Source organism: Toxotes jaculatrix, chromosome 5 (genome assembly GCF_017976425.1).
Source record: "Toxotes jaculatrix isolate fToxJac2 chromosome 5, fToxJac2.pri, whole genome shotgun sequence".
Taxonomy (NCBI): Eukaryota; Metazoa; Chordata; class Actinopteri; family Toxotidae; genus Toxotes; species Toxotes jaculatrix.
In genome coordinates, this window is record NC_054398.1 from 6,009,262 (window position 1) to 6,025,657 (window position 16,396).

Below are 16,396 nucleotides of genomic sequence, written 5' to 3' on the forward strand. Positions count from 1 at the left end.
GACAAGTATGCCATGTTGTCCCACATCCTGGATGCAAAAAAGAGCCCTGGATACACTGCAACACAACTCTGATGCTTTTTAAAGTCGTATTCCAATATTTACAGTATAAATGGGTCATTAGGCCACACAGTGACAGAGAAGAAGCTTCAGTGAGAGGGACAGAGACAGAGTGAGAGAGAACATAAATGCAAACGTGTTCTTACCGTGGTCTCGTCCTCATGCAGCACCTGGTCGTATCCGCTGAGCGCCACGCAGAAAATGATGGCTGTGACATCCTCAAAACAGTGGATCCACTTCTTCCTCTCCGACCTCTGACCTCCCACATCAAACAGCCTGACGGCCACAGAGAGACCGGGTGTGAATAAATACGCATTTATACAGATATGTGCACATACACATAAAGATATTTTTATATACAGTATATACATCACTGAGCGATGTGGTCTCATAAATTCTGTCAGTTTTTGTCTCGTTGTAAATTTTATTCTTGAGATGCACAAGCAGCTGACTCATTTTGATGTGCAGTGTTTGTCACATTCCCTCTTCCCTGTATATGTGATCAGTCATGTACTGAACATGAGAGGACCATTACTATGTTCTGACTCTTTCCCCTCCCCCTGTTCTTTATTGATCTTATACCAAATTTCAGATATTGATGATGATGTATACATGATTTAGACTTCATGTTATCTTGGGCAGGCTGAACAGCGATCAAATACAAAAAAAGCGTCAAAGTAACAAAGAAGCATTCACGATTAACTGAAATTGCTCAAATGATTTTAACACAGAGTCAAACATAAGGTACACCGAGCCGCTGTAGCAGTCATCTGATCTCTGATCAGTTCAATCTCTCAGTGATTTGTGTGGGTGACAGAGAATTGATAGGTATCAATAAGGAGGGCGCTTAACGGAGAATTGTTAGCTACAGATAAGCTGTAATTATTGTAACCAAACTGTGTATAAGTCATTCTTCTGGCGCATCATGTGTTTTGGATGCACTGCCACCACCCACTGGGCTGGTGGAGGGCCAACCCTGATTTGCATGTAGCCCAGAAAAAACCAAGATGGACTGCTGTCAGATTTGTGATCCAGCCAACAGAGAGATGCAGATATGTGACTATAAATTATAAATGAGAGTCTTAATTCTCATTTGGATTTTATCTGGATAAGAGACACTTGAAAAGACAAGTGTAAATTAGGCCTTAGAACATTTCTGATGTGTTTCTGTCTGTCCTCTGCATCCATATTTGTGCTAGCTTAATCAAACAGTGTTCTGATGACCACAGGAGGAAGTAGTCTCTGAACACTGTCTTCCTGCATATCTTTAGCACAATGATCCACAGAGAGAGAGAAAACAGTGGAAACGCCTGGTAGTAAAAAGCACAACCTGTGACCTTCTGAGGAAAACAGTCAAGCTAACTCAACAAGGAAAAAAATAGTTCATAAACTGTTTTCTGAATCTGAGGCTAGATTAACCTTCTCCAGTAATTCACCTCATGTCTGCATAAGTTGGGAGTTACAGTTTTGTCATGTATAAGTTGTATTTCTGTGGTGGTTGGAACAGTCCTTGATGTGATGGGTATAATGCTAGGTAGGTTGATGGGTTGCACTCAGTAGAGGAATACTGGAGTCTCCCACACACTGCCCGACTGCCAGTAATAGCAACTGAGCAGAGAATATTTAGGCCTCTACACAAAACACACCCTGCACACTGCCTGCTCACCTGTAAGCGTAACAGTACAAAGCACCATTTAGCAGAACTAACATTTCTCTGCATGTAAAAGTAAAAGTGAAGCAAATGTCACTTGCCAAGTGTAATGTACACCTATCCAGAAAAATAGTTGGTGTCTACAGTTTATTAACCTCTGTGTGCGATATGTTAACATATGTGTATCTGTGCGCACACAGGAGGGGAAGATATACAGTAATTAATTTAGAGGTCAGAACATGACTCCTCCCTTCTCTTCTCTCTCTCTCTTTTCTCTTTCCTTTCCTCCTACCATCCTATAACGCCTCTCCTCCTCTCTGTCATCATTCCCATAGCTCCTTGCTCTAATTGAATCAGATCTCATTAAAAAGGCAGAGAATCATAAATACAGACACGTGGTTAAAGCATTAAATCTTATTAATTACAGACTGGAGTTCCTACTGTATGCTTGGATAGAGGAGCAGACAGATAGATGGGTAAGAGGCAGTACTCGTAACATTAACAGAAAAAGGGGAGAAACAGGAAGTTAGAAATGTCACTGTTGAGAGCTAATAACTGACCTGAAGTGAAGGTTTTTGAAGGTAAAGTGTGTCTCGACGATGCCTGTGGTCTTCACTCGGGTCCTCAGGATGTCCTGCTCTGTCGGCTGGTAGTCTGCTGCACCAATCCGATCTAGGCTGTCTAGGTAGCTGCACACAGACACACAGAGAAGATACAAACTGTAAATCAGCAGCAATCTACTTCTACGTTAACGAGGCATGGCAGGCCTGTCAAGCTTTGGATTTCCTCACACGCTGAAAGTGTGTGCAATGGGCTGTTGTAAGGGCGGTACTTGGTACAAAGAGAGTTTGGAGGTTTCCAAAACCAAAAACACATGATCAAAAACACAATGAATGGATTAAACTGTGTTTATCTGCTCTGACATCAGCTGCAATTGGCCACATGTCTGGCAAACTCGTTCGCTACCTACAGAAGAAACAAACCATCTTATGACTAGCACATTCACTGTTTTAATACTTCCTTGCTGTGGGAAAGCTGGATCTGAATGCTATTAGAGTGTGGTGTTAGCAGCTCTGTCTTGCTCTTTTTTGGATGTGTGGAAAGTTTAAACCTTACACAACTCCAGACAGTTTTACACAAGACACCCTTTCCACCCCTTCCTCATTCCATGGGGAGGATGCTGATTATTTTTTTTTTGCCTGGGACATTCACAATATCATGTGTGCAGCCATCAAAAGACTTTAAAATGAGTCAACATTAAAAATGCTGAAGTTGGCATTTATCATTGCAAACTGTACATTTGCCAGGTGAAACTGAAAAACTTGACAGGTGTAGCAGCAGTAACCGCTGGGGCGGGGCTCAGCTAATGGCCAGTTCTGATGCTGGTGCCATCCTGCCAAAATGATTGATGAGTGTGTTTTCATTGGCCCTCAGCCTCTCCTGAAGTCTGCCTCAGATTCACTCTTAATATATATATAGGCTGACAGTCCCAGCTGGCTGTGTAAAATACATAGAGACAGTTACCACACCGAGTAGCCACTTTGTAAGCAGGTAGGTGAGATGACTCTGTTCAGTTATGTAAGGGAATATCCCTGGAAGTGGAGCTTTATTTTTTAATGTAGAAGTATAAATCAAATGATCCTGAATAGTACAGTACAGAGATTCATTGTCTCAGCCCTCAGAGGGTGGCTCTCCTGGACACAACTGCATCGCCGGCAGAACGGAGCAGCATTTAAAATGACAACAGTGCAACTTCCAGTTTTAAAATGACACTTCAGCAGGGTGGATGGATGCATCCCTTGTGTACTTCTAACACTCCTTACTTTGTCTCTGCAGAGTTACAATGGTGTCATGCCCACTTTGGAAGGTATTAACCCTTGCGTATTTTTCGTTCTGACAGACAACTCCACTTCTAAAATGCCGAGTGAGGTCTCAGCAGCTGAATTATACAAACTATTTTTCCACACAATAATTTAGACATTGGTATTAAGAGATGGGCTGACAGTCAGGCAGTGAGCCAGAAGCGCAAGACAGATGAGCAGAAAATATACCCACATTATGCATCCGTCGGGTGTAATAGTGTGCTGTTTTCAGTGCTTTTAAATGGATTCAGAGTTACTTCCAAAAGCATGAGAGAAAAACGGTAAAGGTGATATTGGGGCTGATGGTATCAAGAAGTGGTTGGCACACACACACACCCAAGTGCAGACACACATTGCACACACCTTCAGTGATGGGAACTATTGATTAAACAGAAAGGCATCTGGGTTAGATTGGAGTTTGGAGAAGATGCAGACAGGAAGAGCTGAAAGGGAGCAGACAAAGAAAACCAATTTTTTCCTGGGCCACAAAGAGACAAAGTGATGTGCTCGGCCTTGATTTATTTTTAAATTGATAACAAATAAAAAACGTGGCAGGTCAATAAACAGATCTGTCTATTACACTCGTGGAAAGATCAGCTGACTGGACAAATGATAGTGGTTTGGAGTTAAAACCCATTTAGGTCCACAAAATGAAAGGGTGCTGATTAGATTAAAAGGCAGTCCAACAATACAGAACATCTCATCACAAACACAACCCAAAGCAGATCACTTTTACAGAGTAATGCTGAAGTATGAGGAAAAATACTGTAGGAACAGCTTCAACTAAAACTACTTAATACACTGCACAAGTAAAAACATAAACAAACTGAACACAAACAACAACAAATGACGCCTCTAATACACAGTTTTGTTGACTGACAACTAAAAGAATAGTGAGAAGTTTAGAGGAGTTTTAGCCGGTTTAAATTTGGGTTTCAGTGAGGAGAGAAAACTTTTCAGAAAATGCTACTGTCCAGTGATTCTGACATACACAGAATTTTTATTCGCTTCAGCGTGGTTCAAAGTTTAAAGATGATTCTGGTCTTGGTCAGAAACAAATACAGTGTGAAATAAAAAAGAGAGACACAGATAACCCCCGCTGGACCCAAATATAGCTGACTATGGGTAGCTGAGACAGAGACATTTTATAGATGAACTGATTTTTCAGGCTCACACAGCAGCAGTAACAACAAACGGTAAGGTATAAACAAAAGCAACAGTGCCACTAGATTTGAGAACCACTGGCTTGTTGGTGAATATTAGCTAAGCAAACCCTACCTACTGCGATATCTGCTGCTGACATTTTTCCCAGAGAATGTGGCTAAGCTAACGTTACTGGTACATGTCAACAAACAACTGTGATGATGGAGGAGTTGGTCACACAAATTTGGAGAAAAGCGAGATGGTCAAAACTGTAGGTTTGAGAATTCTCTGCACATGTCTACTTTGTCCAGAGCAGGTGTCTTCACATTACTATTAAAAATTTTAATTTCAAATGAAGACAGGAAGAACAGCAGGGACCACCCTGACCTCGGCCCAGGATGGCCTGGGCTTAGCCAGAGCAGACTTTGTCAACTCCTAATAACACCCCTGACTGACCCACTGACTGAGATTCTTGAAGACGTTTCACCCCTCATCCAAAAGGCTTCTTCAGTTATAACTGGTGGGGAATCCATGACCTGGATGTCTGATAATCTTCACAGACATACCCCTGCCTTTGCTCCCACAGGAGGTTGAACCCTCCTGAACAGAAGCTCTCTGCCCCTCCTGATCTCCGTTTTTACCCCCCAATAACTGTTCATAGAAATATTTTTGATGCAAACTACCAACTGCTAACACAAATGCTAACATTATTTCCTTTATAGAACTGCTGTCCCCTGAAGGTTTGTATCATTGTGTGTAGCCTGGTTTTTAGCAGGCACACAGTATGTGGACCACCAATGCATTAGTCTTTTTCCTCATCCTGACATTACTCTTCATGGAGCACTAAGTCGATTAACACCAGACCCCAGTGTATGCTTGTCTCATTTCCCTGGTGATGTGCAGTATTATAGATTATCACTAAAAGAGTGTTGGGCACAAAAGAGAGACAACTTGAGAGAATGTCATCTGTGAGGTGATAATGGCAAGGACAAGCGCATTTGTGTGTCTGTTTCCAGCATAGAAACCTACTGAGTTCTCCCAACAAGCTGCGATACCCGTCACCCCTTCATCGGTCTGTTAACACGCGCACGCACGCACACACACACACACACACACACACACACACACACACACACACACACACACAGGCTCTTCTGCGTTGTTCAGTGTTGTTAATGTGAATAAAAAGTCATCACACTGACCACGAACAATTAACATCAATGAAAACAGCGACTTGATGCTGAAGTGGACCGGTAGTCTTTAGTGCCAAGCCATATTGATCACTTGCTGTATTAGCTCTAGTGCAATGACCCCACATTAGCCATTTACATTGGCATGTGGTTCACTACAGAAATAACATCTATCAAGCAAAGGCCACAAATTACAATACAGGAGCTTGCCAAAAAACACATCGTGTTTACATCAAAACACCTATTGGTACATATAGGCAGCACTTCACGATATCCCAACATACTGTATCTGAAACTACATCAATAATATGATAATAATATATGTCACAGTAAATATATTTAAAATTATGCCAATAAATTGGCCTTGAAATGTGCCATAGTGAAACATCTTAAAACATGTCTATGTGGCATGTATGGTTTTTTTTTTTTTTAAGAGGATCAGTCCAAGGGGAGGTTGGCTCAACTGTCCTGCTTTATAGCTGTTGCTAAGTAACCAGCTTTTAGATGGTTCGACGTCTCCCCTACTGTGATGTTCTGACACATATTTACAACCAGCACTTGTCACGTCTGCAGAAGCTGCTGCAGCGACTTGATGCAACATGATACAACCTGGCCGTGACACAGAAGGGATCTGAATCGACAGAGGAAAAAACCCTGTCATTACTTTGCAGAAAGAAGAAGAAGAAGAAAAAAAAAAACAGGAACTGTTGTGCTAGAAATCAGATCATGACATCCGTTTTGTGTTTTGGAGTTGACTGAGGTAGTTTTGCATTATGACCTGGTAAGATGTTCAATGGAGTTAAGTAATCGAGTGCAAAGCGAGATGCAGAATCAATATCTGTAGTAAAGAATGGAGAGTTGTGCCATTTTGTTTGGCATTTAACTACAATCAGTTCTAAACAGATATACTCAGATTGCCTGCTATTACTGGGCACTGTGCACTTGATAAATTTAATACTGCAGTCTTGCAATGCACTGAAGCCATGCTCGTGTCCAGTGTCAATTTAACTACTTCATCTGGCATTGTTATGTCATTGCATATGTGTGTATGGGGGATATGACTTTATTAGTTTCTTCTTTTAGCGGAGGCCAAGTGGGTACATGAATACCACCGTGTCACAAAGGCAGTGGATGTAAATCATAGAGAGAGAGAGTGTGCATTATGGTAAATAGGTCAGTACATGCAGGGCATTTGCACATACACAGAGAGAGAGAGAGCAGTGGCTTCGGGGAGTACTTGCCTCTTTCTGAAAAGAGCTTTCTGCTTTCTATGTAATAAAAACACACATTACATGCATGCGTGATTACTAACACACACGCCCACACTAACACCCCACATCCTTCTTCACTAAATGCCTGTGAGTGTTGATTTAAGCCTAACACCTGACAGCCCTAACCAAAAACTTTCTTTTAGTGCTTCTTCTACAGCTAAGTGTCTTTCAAAAAAAAGGGACACATACACACCCACACACACACAGTCAAACTGAGTGTGGTCTGATCATGTGATATCTGTCCTATCTGTTCATTGGCTGGTTAGCCTGTTCTGCTCCACAGGCCACAACATAATAGGAAGTGTGCATCAATCTTTAATGTGACATTTAGCACAGACACACCAACGGACAAACGTGCGCACACACACATGCTTAAAACTCACACACAGAGCGGATGTTGTTTGAGTTAATTGACCACATGTAAATAGTGACACGACTACGTTTGCACTCCTTCCGAGATGTCTGCCACAATGAGAAATGAGTCTCTCGCTCTCTTTCTCTCTCACCATCTTTCTTGCTCTCTCATTATTTTTGGCTTACTGATTCACCCTTTTCCCTTCCTTTTTAGTCTCATTTGTCTTGCTCTCCGTATCATTCAATCATTTTGATATGTTTTCTTTTCCTACACGTCTGTTTTAATTTCTCTTTAACTTTCCCTTCCTTATCTCACTTTATCCTTTCACTATATTACTATATTCTGTCTGTTCTCCCTCAGTCTTTTCTCTCTGTTTTTTGCTCTCTTCATTCTTCTGCTGTCTATTCTCTTTTATGTTGCCTCTACATTTGCATTAGCCTTGTTTTCTGCACATGCATTCCCCATCCAAAAGGTGCACTTGCTGTGATCTCATCTATAGCTGTGGTTTGTCATCCGTTGAACTCTTAGACCATTGCTAAAAAAACAGGACTTTTGAAATTAGTATCTAACTTTAAATTTCTTTCCCAGCCAGTTTAAAGCTACGTATATATGATTTTACCAAATACCTGTCAGTCAGTCAGAAACAATTACCGTGGCATGAATAAAATACGTTGTATGGAGCTGGTGTGCAGTCTTTCATCTTGTCATACTGTATACTGAGGACACAGAACACAGAAACATAGATAAGTCACTCCCTCCATCATTCTACTGCAATTTTTCTTTATGTCACTCAGTGTAATTTCACTGGATGTATGGTGCACAATTAAGCCAGGGCTACACGCACAAACATGGCACTTGAGGGAAATAACTCTCCACCCCCACCCCTCCCTGCCTCCCTGTGTTTTTCCTTCAGTCTCTCTCTCTCCACCCACACGCAGGCACTCAGCATAAATCAGGCCCAGTAGCTGTAATGGTGATTGACTGTGTGTCTTAATAGTGTAGTGTATGATCGCATTTAGAAGATTATAAATAAATAGTGGCATGTATATGTGTGTGTTTGTATTTATGTTTTTATAGTGGATGGGGGGATTAGGGGCACTAATGAGTGATCTATTGATCTGGATTTAGAAAATTAGGAATCAGCTGGGAAGGTGGAATATGCACACACACACACACACACACACACACACACATACACACACACGCACGCACACACTCAAAACAGCCCTTTAAAGCTGTGAGGACCGGCCAAATTGTCCTCACAAAGACGATTTCAAACAAAAATGTGCCCACACACATACACACTTACTACTGTGCTGAGTCAGTGATATGGTACTTCTGTGGGTGCTGTACAAATGCCCCTGAATTCAGAACACACACCCTGTTTTGTTCAATTGTTGACTATAAACACAAACCTACACATGCTCACAACCAACAAAAAGATGGAAAATGTGCCCATTTTTTTAAGTTGCTAATTAGATGTAAATTATAAGATGATAATGTTTTCATTATTCATTTGACTCATCGATTTTACAGTTAACTGACACAATTACCACTGTTACAATTTAAAAAATTTTTTTATGAAACACACCTGTACCTGAGATTCTCCACTCTTGCAGGAATGGGGCTGCTTATTAATTCTGTATGATTAATATGTAACATATTCTGAGTTTTGAGGTGTGAGTCACACACACACACAAATATGACCACATGTACATACTACTGCGCTGAATCGTTGAGCTGGTACTCTCGGGCACGGCTGAAGCACTCCTGGATGCCAGAGTCGGACCACAGACGCATCATGGCGGAGAGCAGCTCGGCGGAGTAAGGCTCCGTGTCTTCCATGCGACTGACGACATCACACACCATCTTAGCATCCGCCTAAAGGTAACACAGAGGGAAAGAAGCAGAAGGTTAGTATTCTTAGTGGTCAGGAGCAGGATTTTCCCAATGACTCGAACGGTGCTGAAATGCTGTAACATTATTCAAACATCATCAAATTAATTGTAAGACATTAGTGTAATAATTGTAAACAAACACAACCATCACAGAGGGACTGTCAACCTGCACAATGCATTTTAAACAGTGTGCCACTGGGTAAACAAAGATTATTTGTTGAAATATGAGAAATGCTGCATGCAATTTGATATTGCACGTGCGATACATTTAAACGCAGGACTATCAGACAAGCAGGAAAGCCAGAGAATATGTATGGACCAGAGGGGGAGGGTTAACTTGAAGGATGAGGGGGAGAGAAGGGGAGGTTAGAGGTAACAACTACAGAGGGTGATTACTGCAGAGGAAGAAAAGAACAAGGTTAAGGGGGAGAGAGGAGAACGAAAGTGTTTTCAGCTTCCTTTGGTCCACTGTCTTGGTGAAAAGCCTTCACAAAAGTGTCATTTAAAATTCATGTGTCTTTGCTGACCCTGAGCCGGTACAGATACAGAAACACACCCCAAAGCCACTGCAGCTTACGGAGAGGCCTGAGTTCAAATTCTGTTTTAATGCCACCATACCGTAATGTGGGCACACCTTCAAGACAATGCTTAACTGTTCTTAAAATCATGCCAGCTGGGCTTATATAAAGATAAAGCTTCTTTTTATCTTTGTTTAGCTCCAGGAGGCCAAAGAGGAGGCTGTTGTCATGCAGAAGTGATCTGGATCTGGCTCCTTCAGGCGCAGAGACCAGTGGTCGGCACTGAGCTCCTTAAATTAGCTGCTCGTAACTGACATGACTGAAAAGGAGTCAGTGTCTTAAAACTCAAAGCTATTTAGGTCATCTGATTACAATAGTCCAGTCAGTCAAGATCCGAGCTGCCAGCTCTGGGTCACATCAGGCTATTTAACTGCATTTACTGCTTGATATAAGAAAAGTATTAATCATTTAGCTCAAACTGTAAAACTGAACGTCACAGTAAGGGAGCAAATTAATTCACTGAGATGATTTTAGTGGTTAATCAGTATAGTTTGGTATAATTCTATTTAATAAAATAACTTCCTTGTACTGAAACCTTTTCTTCAAAGGTTACAAAAGCTTGTCTTGTTTCTGAAAGCACGCGTGTAACAAGGCGATTATTATATCTCAATGTTCCAATTTATTTAAGACAAGTCATCCTGTGTTTATGGAAAATCTTTCTAGCCACTTAGCTATGAGTAAACCAGCTGCAGAGATATTACTTAGATGGCTCGGCCATTACCAGCATCTTGTCTGAATCCAGCAGTTGATCCCCACCCCCCCCTGCTCTCCTTTGCTCTTTGCTGTTATTGATTTCTGTTCCGGGCACTTATCTCCTCCTACATGATCATTCTTGCACACAGTAACATTTCTAGGGCACTAAGGCCCTGACCTTTGTCCTCCTAACGTTTGGTGGCTTCATGTTACAGTTACTTGTGGTTAGTTAGGAATCTACTGTATGTAGAAGTTCAATTCCATTAAAAAGACATCTATTATCGGGGAAGGCTTTTTCTCTCTGTACGTGGAATTGACCCTTTAAGAGTGTGAGAGTTACAAGAAAATACAAAACGGTTAATTCATCATTTATATTTAGTTATAATGTCTGTCCTCTTAATTGAGAGAGAGAATTTTATTGAAAATTGTTGTATATCTGTCCGAAACTTCCTTAATAATGGCCAATCACAACTGAATCAGTCTGTATAGAAAAATGTTAATCAACTGCTGACATCCAATTATCTTATCTTATTATAGAGGGAGATATTATGTAGAATCTTTACTTTAATTTCTCTTAAACGCTTGCTTGTGCATATGTTATCTGTTATTTCCTTTCCACAGACAGTTCCATTAGATTAACATTTAAATTACCCAAGCAGCACTTTAATTATAACTGCAGGAATGGCCTAGGTCACAGAAATAAATTCCTTGTCTGGTGTAGTGAAAAATTATGAACACAAGACAACTGCCAAAATACTGTAATCTGCTCATACAACTGTAATAGTTTTATTGTCATTTAAGACACAGTTTAATGGCAGCCACCTTAATATATTTTGCTGTATTAAATTCCATAATGGTTGTGGAGATGCCAAATATATTTAAAATATATTTCTTAAGATGGGGATGTCTGTTTTTTTTCCACAAACATTCAATAAATACAACATAGAAATCTACTTTGTATCAAACCCACAGGCTCAATATTATCTGAGTCAACAAGCTTGAAATATGACCCATGTTACAGTATATATCTGCTGTAGGTAACGCAAAGGAATCAGAGTGAAACACAGAACGACGGACTTAAATATCCTTCACTAGTGTATACAGTTTCAACCTATTTCTATAAATGTCATACATGCAGCACTGTGGCCCTAGAGATTGCTAAATCAGCAATATTAAATATATACCACTGTGAACACAGTTAAATAAGCAAGTGAGCAACACTGAAATCAATGCAACACTATACACAGCTAACTCCATCACTAGAACAATATAGCATCAGGTTTTATGTCATAAAGAATCAAACCTTTTTTTTTAAACCAATGAAAGTGTATAACATCAGGATGAGTGTTGTTATTCCCCCTTACTGTAATTTTAGCCATTAGACATTATAATTAGATTGTATAGCACTCAGGCCGAAATTACAATAACTGAAGGCTTGATATGTATGAGTTTCCATATTCCCCAGAAATTAACAGAGTGCAAAGCAATCAGGAAGAGATAATAACAGATTACACAAGTATGGAGATTTGACAGAGTATGCATATGTTCCTCCAGCATCAGCCTGATTAAAACTCTCCCAGTCTGACAAACTGACACCTGGGAGTTGCCCTGTGCAACCAGTGTATCCTCAATAAAGGCTAATTTCATTTTACTGGAAGAATTCACCCCGCCTCCAGCACCAGGCTAACCCCACGTCCTCTTACAAAGTTCAGAAAGTTAACGATGTCAAACATGCTGCTGCAGAAGGCAGGAAGTGATTTCATAACGATTCTCTTTTCCAAATTCAACACATACAGGCTTTGATACGATCATGAAACAATAGGCAGGACATCTCCTCCTCTTTCATGTCTTCTTTTATTACTTTCCTTATTTATCTATCTGTCTTTCTTTCATTTTCTTGTTCTCTTTCACTGCCTCATCATCATGGTCATTTACCCTCAAATCCCCTCAATGTTTCTGTCCACAGTAAAACACTTTAAATCTTTCCATCTCTAATACCATTAATGTACTTAGGTTGCTTTCACGCCTAAACTGGTGGTTTCATTTCAAATGAAGTTTGCCCCTTCACTGTGGTTGGTTTGGGCTGATCTGAAAGCTGTCAATCAAACTCTGGTGCAGATCGAACAAAAGGAGTGAGACCGCCTGAAAAGGAGGGTCTCCACTGGTGCGAGTGAGGTATAAATTCAAAGGCTAAGTGAGCATCTGGTGAGCATGAACGGTTACAAACGACGTATAGCCTAAATCACCTTGACATCACCATGCGAGTGTTTGGCTCTTCCCTGATCGATCAGAAAGTGAAAAGGAGTTAAACCAGAGGTGTGCTGAGCTGGTGTTCTACTCAATGTGTTTTAGCACTTGACCAATACAAAGCTAATGAAGCAAATGATATGTAGTGACCACACAGTTAGGGACGGGTTCTTTAGACCACTTCCAATTTGGGAAAAATATCCAGATTCGTTAAGCTCCACAACCAACAGCAAATCACTTATCAAACCTTTCCCTCAAAATCTCTCTTGGAAACTCTCTTTTACCTCTTTCTGACACTTATAGGTGTTAGCAAAGAAAAAACTGTCGACTGGCCTAATCTACCATCCATCATGTCCATCAAGTAAGAACCCGTGGCATTTTTGAGAACATGAAAAGGATGAGTGCACTGCTGCGACAAACCACCGGTGTTACACTGAGTTTTGTGACCTGTCAGATTCTGTGATCTGAAGCTGTGCAACAACTTTGCTGAGATTAAATGCATAGTACATGCAGAAAAATCATCCCTTTATTGAGCTAATATTTACTGAATGTTGCACTTAGTATCAGTTCCACAGTATTGTTTTTAATTAGCCCCCCAGTGAGAAGTCAACTCTGTTTCCCCTAGCAGTGAAAGGGAAAATGAGCCAGGACAGGGTTAACGAATGTCACAGAGCAGTGACAAAGTAGAGATCTCAATCAGACCTGTCATTTCTTTATTATTCATTTACTTCCTTATTGTGGGCAGTCTGCTCTGTCTATCACCGTCTGTATCTTAGCATACCAACTCTCAACCTGTTTGACCTCATCCAGTGTGTCTTTCAGCCATTAGAAATCATCATCTCACTGTTATAGTCTGAGCACTATCTGCACTCATCTCTCTGTGTCTCACAGTGTTTTTTTTTATCTGTCTGTCCTCCATATCTCCTTCTATTTGTGCTCATAACCAAGTTTGTCTCGCTGTTCTGCATTTGTCCTCTCCTGGCATCATGTTTCTCTTGTCCTCTGTCAGTCCCCCTTCTCTGTTATTCTTCACACCAGCCATCCCTCTTTCATTCTTACCTATCTTGCTGTCCTTTGGCGTCTCCAAGCTTTCTTCCCTCGCTCCATCTCTATTTTTTTGTTTTCCTCTCCCCCCAATCTCCTCCCCTAACGTTACTCTCCTCTTTTCAATCAGCAGTCTCCTCTTTCCTTTCAGAACTTCACACCCTCTCCTTCTGTCTTTCTCCACTCCTCCTTTTCCCCCCTCTACGATACTGACATGAAACCATTTTTAACTCCTATCGCCAAGGTGCGCATATGTGTGTAAGTGTAAGAACATGTGACAAGTGTGTATTTGCATTTCTCCCACAGATTTGCTTTTACTGATTTGTTCTTGTGTATACTGTACGTTTTCATATGTATCCTCTGTATATATAAATCATGTACCACATTTTTTTTCCAATCCACACGACGCCAGGCATTTCATGCACACAGGCACACACACATGCAGACAGATGCACACGTACTATTAATTTTTAACCTTTATTTACACGGAGAAGCTTTATGGAGCATGTACTGTCATTTGCAGCAGTACTTTGCTTCAGTTTAAGACTGTCCATTTAAATTCCTCACTGCCTTGCTGTTAACTGACAGTGTTACTTATTCACTTTACCAGCCTCTTACTGCTGCGAGACCATGTTCTGTTCCTACTGTATTTAGTCTTTCAAGAATCTTCTCTATCATCTTGTTGAACTCTAACAGGAAAAACTCAACAATAGTCATTGCTGAAAGCTGCAGAAAGCAAAAGCTAAATGTATGACCCAAGAATATCCTTACAAAGGCTTTAATCAATATTTCTATATTACAGTGGGATCTAATAACTACACATTCCGTTAAAGGTTTCCCTTACAATTCATGAAACATCAGATTTTCAGTCTCTTTCAGCTCATTGTTTTGGTTTTACTGCACATTTACTGTGAACTGTGACAAAAACTGTAAGTGTAGTATTGTCATGGTGAGCTGAGGCAAACTCAGAGAAAGAATTAGTTTAACATTTTCTCATTTTACCAAATGTGGAGCGTTTATTTTTGTTGAGTGTTGAGTGATGATGGATTTCTCTTTAGCTAACTGACACATGGAGGAGACCAGTGGCTACAGGGACAGTCTGAAGGTCACTGTGATGAGACAGGACCTTTAAATTCTCTGAACTCTGTGGACACACACACACACACACAGTGAGAGGGTGCTAACATGCAACAGTTCCCCTGTGAAGGAGTATTTATGAAACTGTATGTGAGTTCTGCTCTCTGTGTATTCAATTTTGAGAATCTAATGTTTTTATTTTTACATCAGTAGTTATATTTTTTTTTAACTTCCAGTTTAATAAATTTGTCAATTTAATTTTTCTCATGGTTTTTTTTTGTTTTTGTTTGTTTTTAGTATCATTAATTGGGGCGAGGTGGAAGGTTTAACAGGTACTGTTTGACAGTAATAACTTTGTAATGATATTTTTTTCAGAGTTTAGGAAATCCGATGCTTTGATTAAATACATTTTTCAGTTAACGTTCAGAAAAAAAAGTTTTCTCGTGTTTAAAGTTCCACAAATAGTATTTATGGTTTTGAACACCTCGTTTTTGTCTCAGTTTTACTCTGCGTTGATGGTGACCGCCTTGTACGTATGTGTGCTCCTGTCTCTCCAGTCTGATGAAAGACTTATCTATTTTCCTGCTCTACATCCCCACCTGGACACTGAATAGGCAATCATGTTTGCCATCATCATCATCATCCCACATCCCCTGCATCTGCTCCTTTCTTTCCTTCCTTACCTCTATCCCCGTATTCAACAGATAATCAGAGCACTTTGGCCCTTATGATAGGACCTTTCACTTCTCTCTTATTGTTCAAACCTATAGCAAATCATCCCCCGGCACATTACATCAGTACGTCCACCACCCATTCACCCGTATAAACTAAATTCTCTTTTTGTATTATATTTGAAAAAAATAAGATTTTAAATATCCCAGGGGTTTGTGTTAGAGCCCAGTAAATACAGAATTTATGAATTTATACAAACATTTCAGAGTCTAATCTAATGACAATAGAGTTTGCTGGCCGATATTTATTTTTTTTAACATAATCATGTAACTTTAACAAACATTGTTGATTAAGATCTCTTCAACGATACAATGAAGTGACAATGACACATACTGAGTAGCTGAGTAGGCAGGATTTTATATATATTCAGTTGTTGGGAAAGAGAAATGCCTGGGCTATAAAAATAAATCCACTCCAGTCCTGCTTGACAATGAACAAGGTGACTATTTTCCACAACAACTTTCTATCAGCCCCTCCATCTCCCCCTCTGTTCTAATCAGGGTGGTTGGAAAAAGACCATTCTGAAACAAAAGAGGGAAACGACATCTTATAAATGGGTTTAATAAGAGAAAAAGAGGAAAAGACAAATGTATTCCGA

General features: G+C 40.3%; 1 protein-coding gene across 2 annotated transcripts in view; it reads right to left on the reverse strand.

The window, feature by feature from the left end:
- gnao1a (guanine nucleotide binding protein (G protein), alpha activating activity polypeptide O, a) overlaps window positions 1–16,396 on the reverse strand; it is an 89,823-nt gene that overhangs the window by 18,381 nt on the left and 55,046 nt on the right. For both annotated transcript variants that reach the window (XM_041039362.1, XM_041039361.1), the window contains exons 4-6: window positions 9,250–9,410; window positions 2,269–2,397; window positions 204–333 (exon numbers count right to left, since the gene is read on the reverse strand). In XM_041039362.1, the coding sequence (XP_040895296.1) occupies window positions 204–333; window positions 2,269–2,397; window positions 9,250–9,410 (420 nt within the window). The remainder of the gene's footprint in view (window positions 1–203; window positions 334–2,268; window positions 2,398–9,249; window positions 9,411–16,396) is intronic.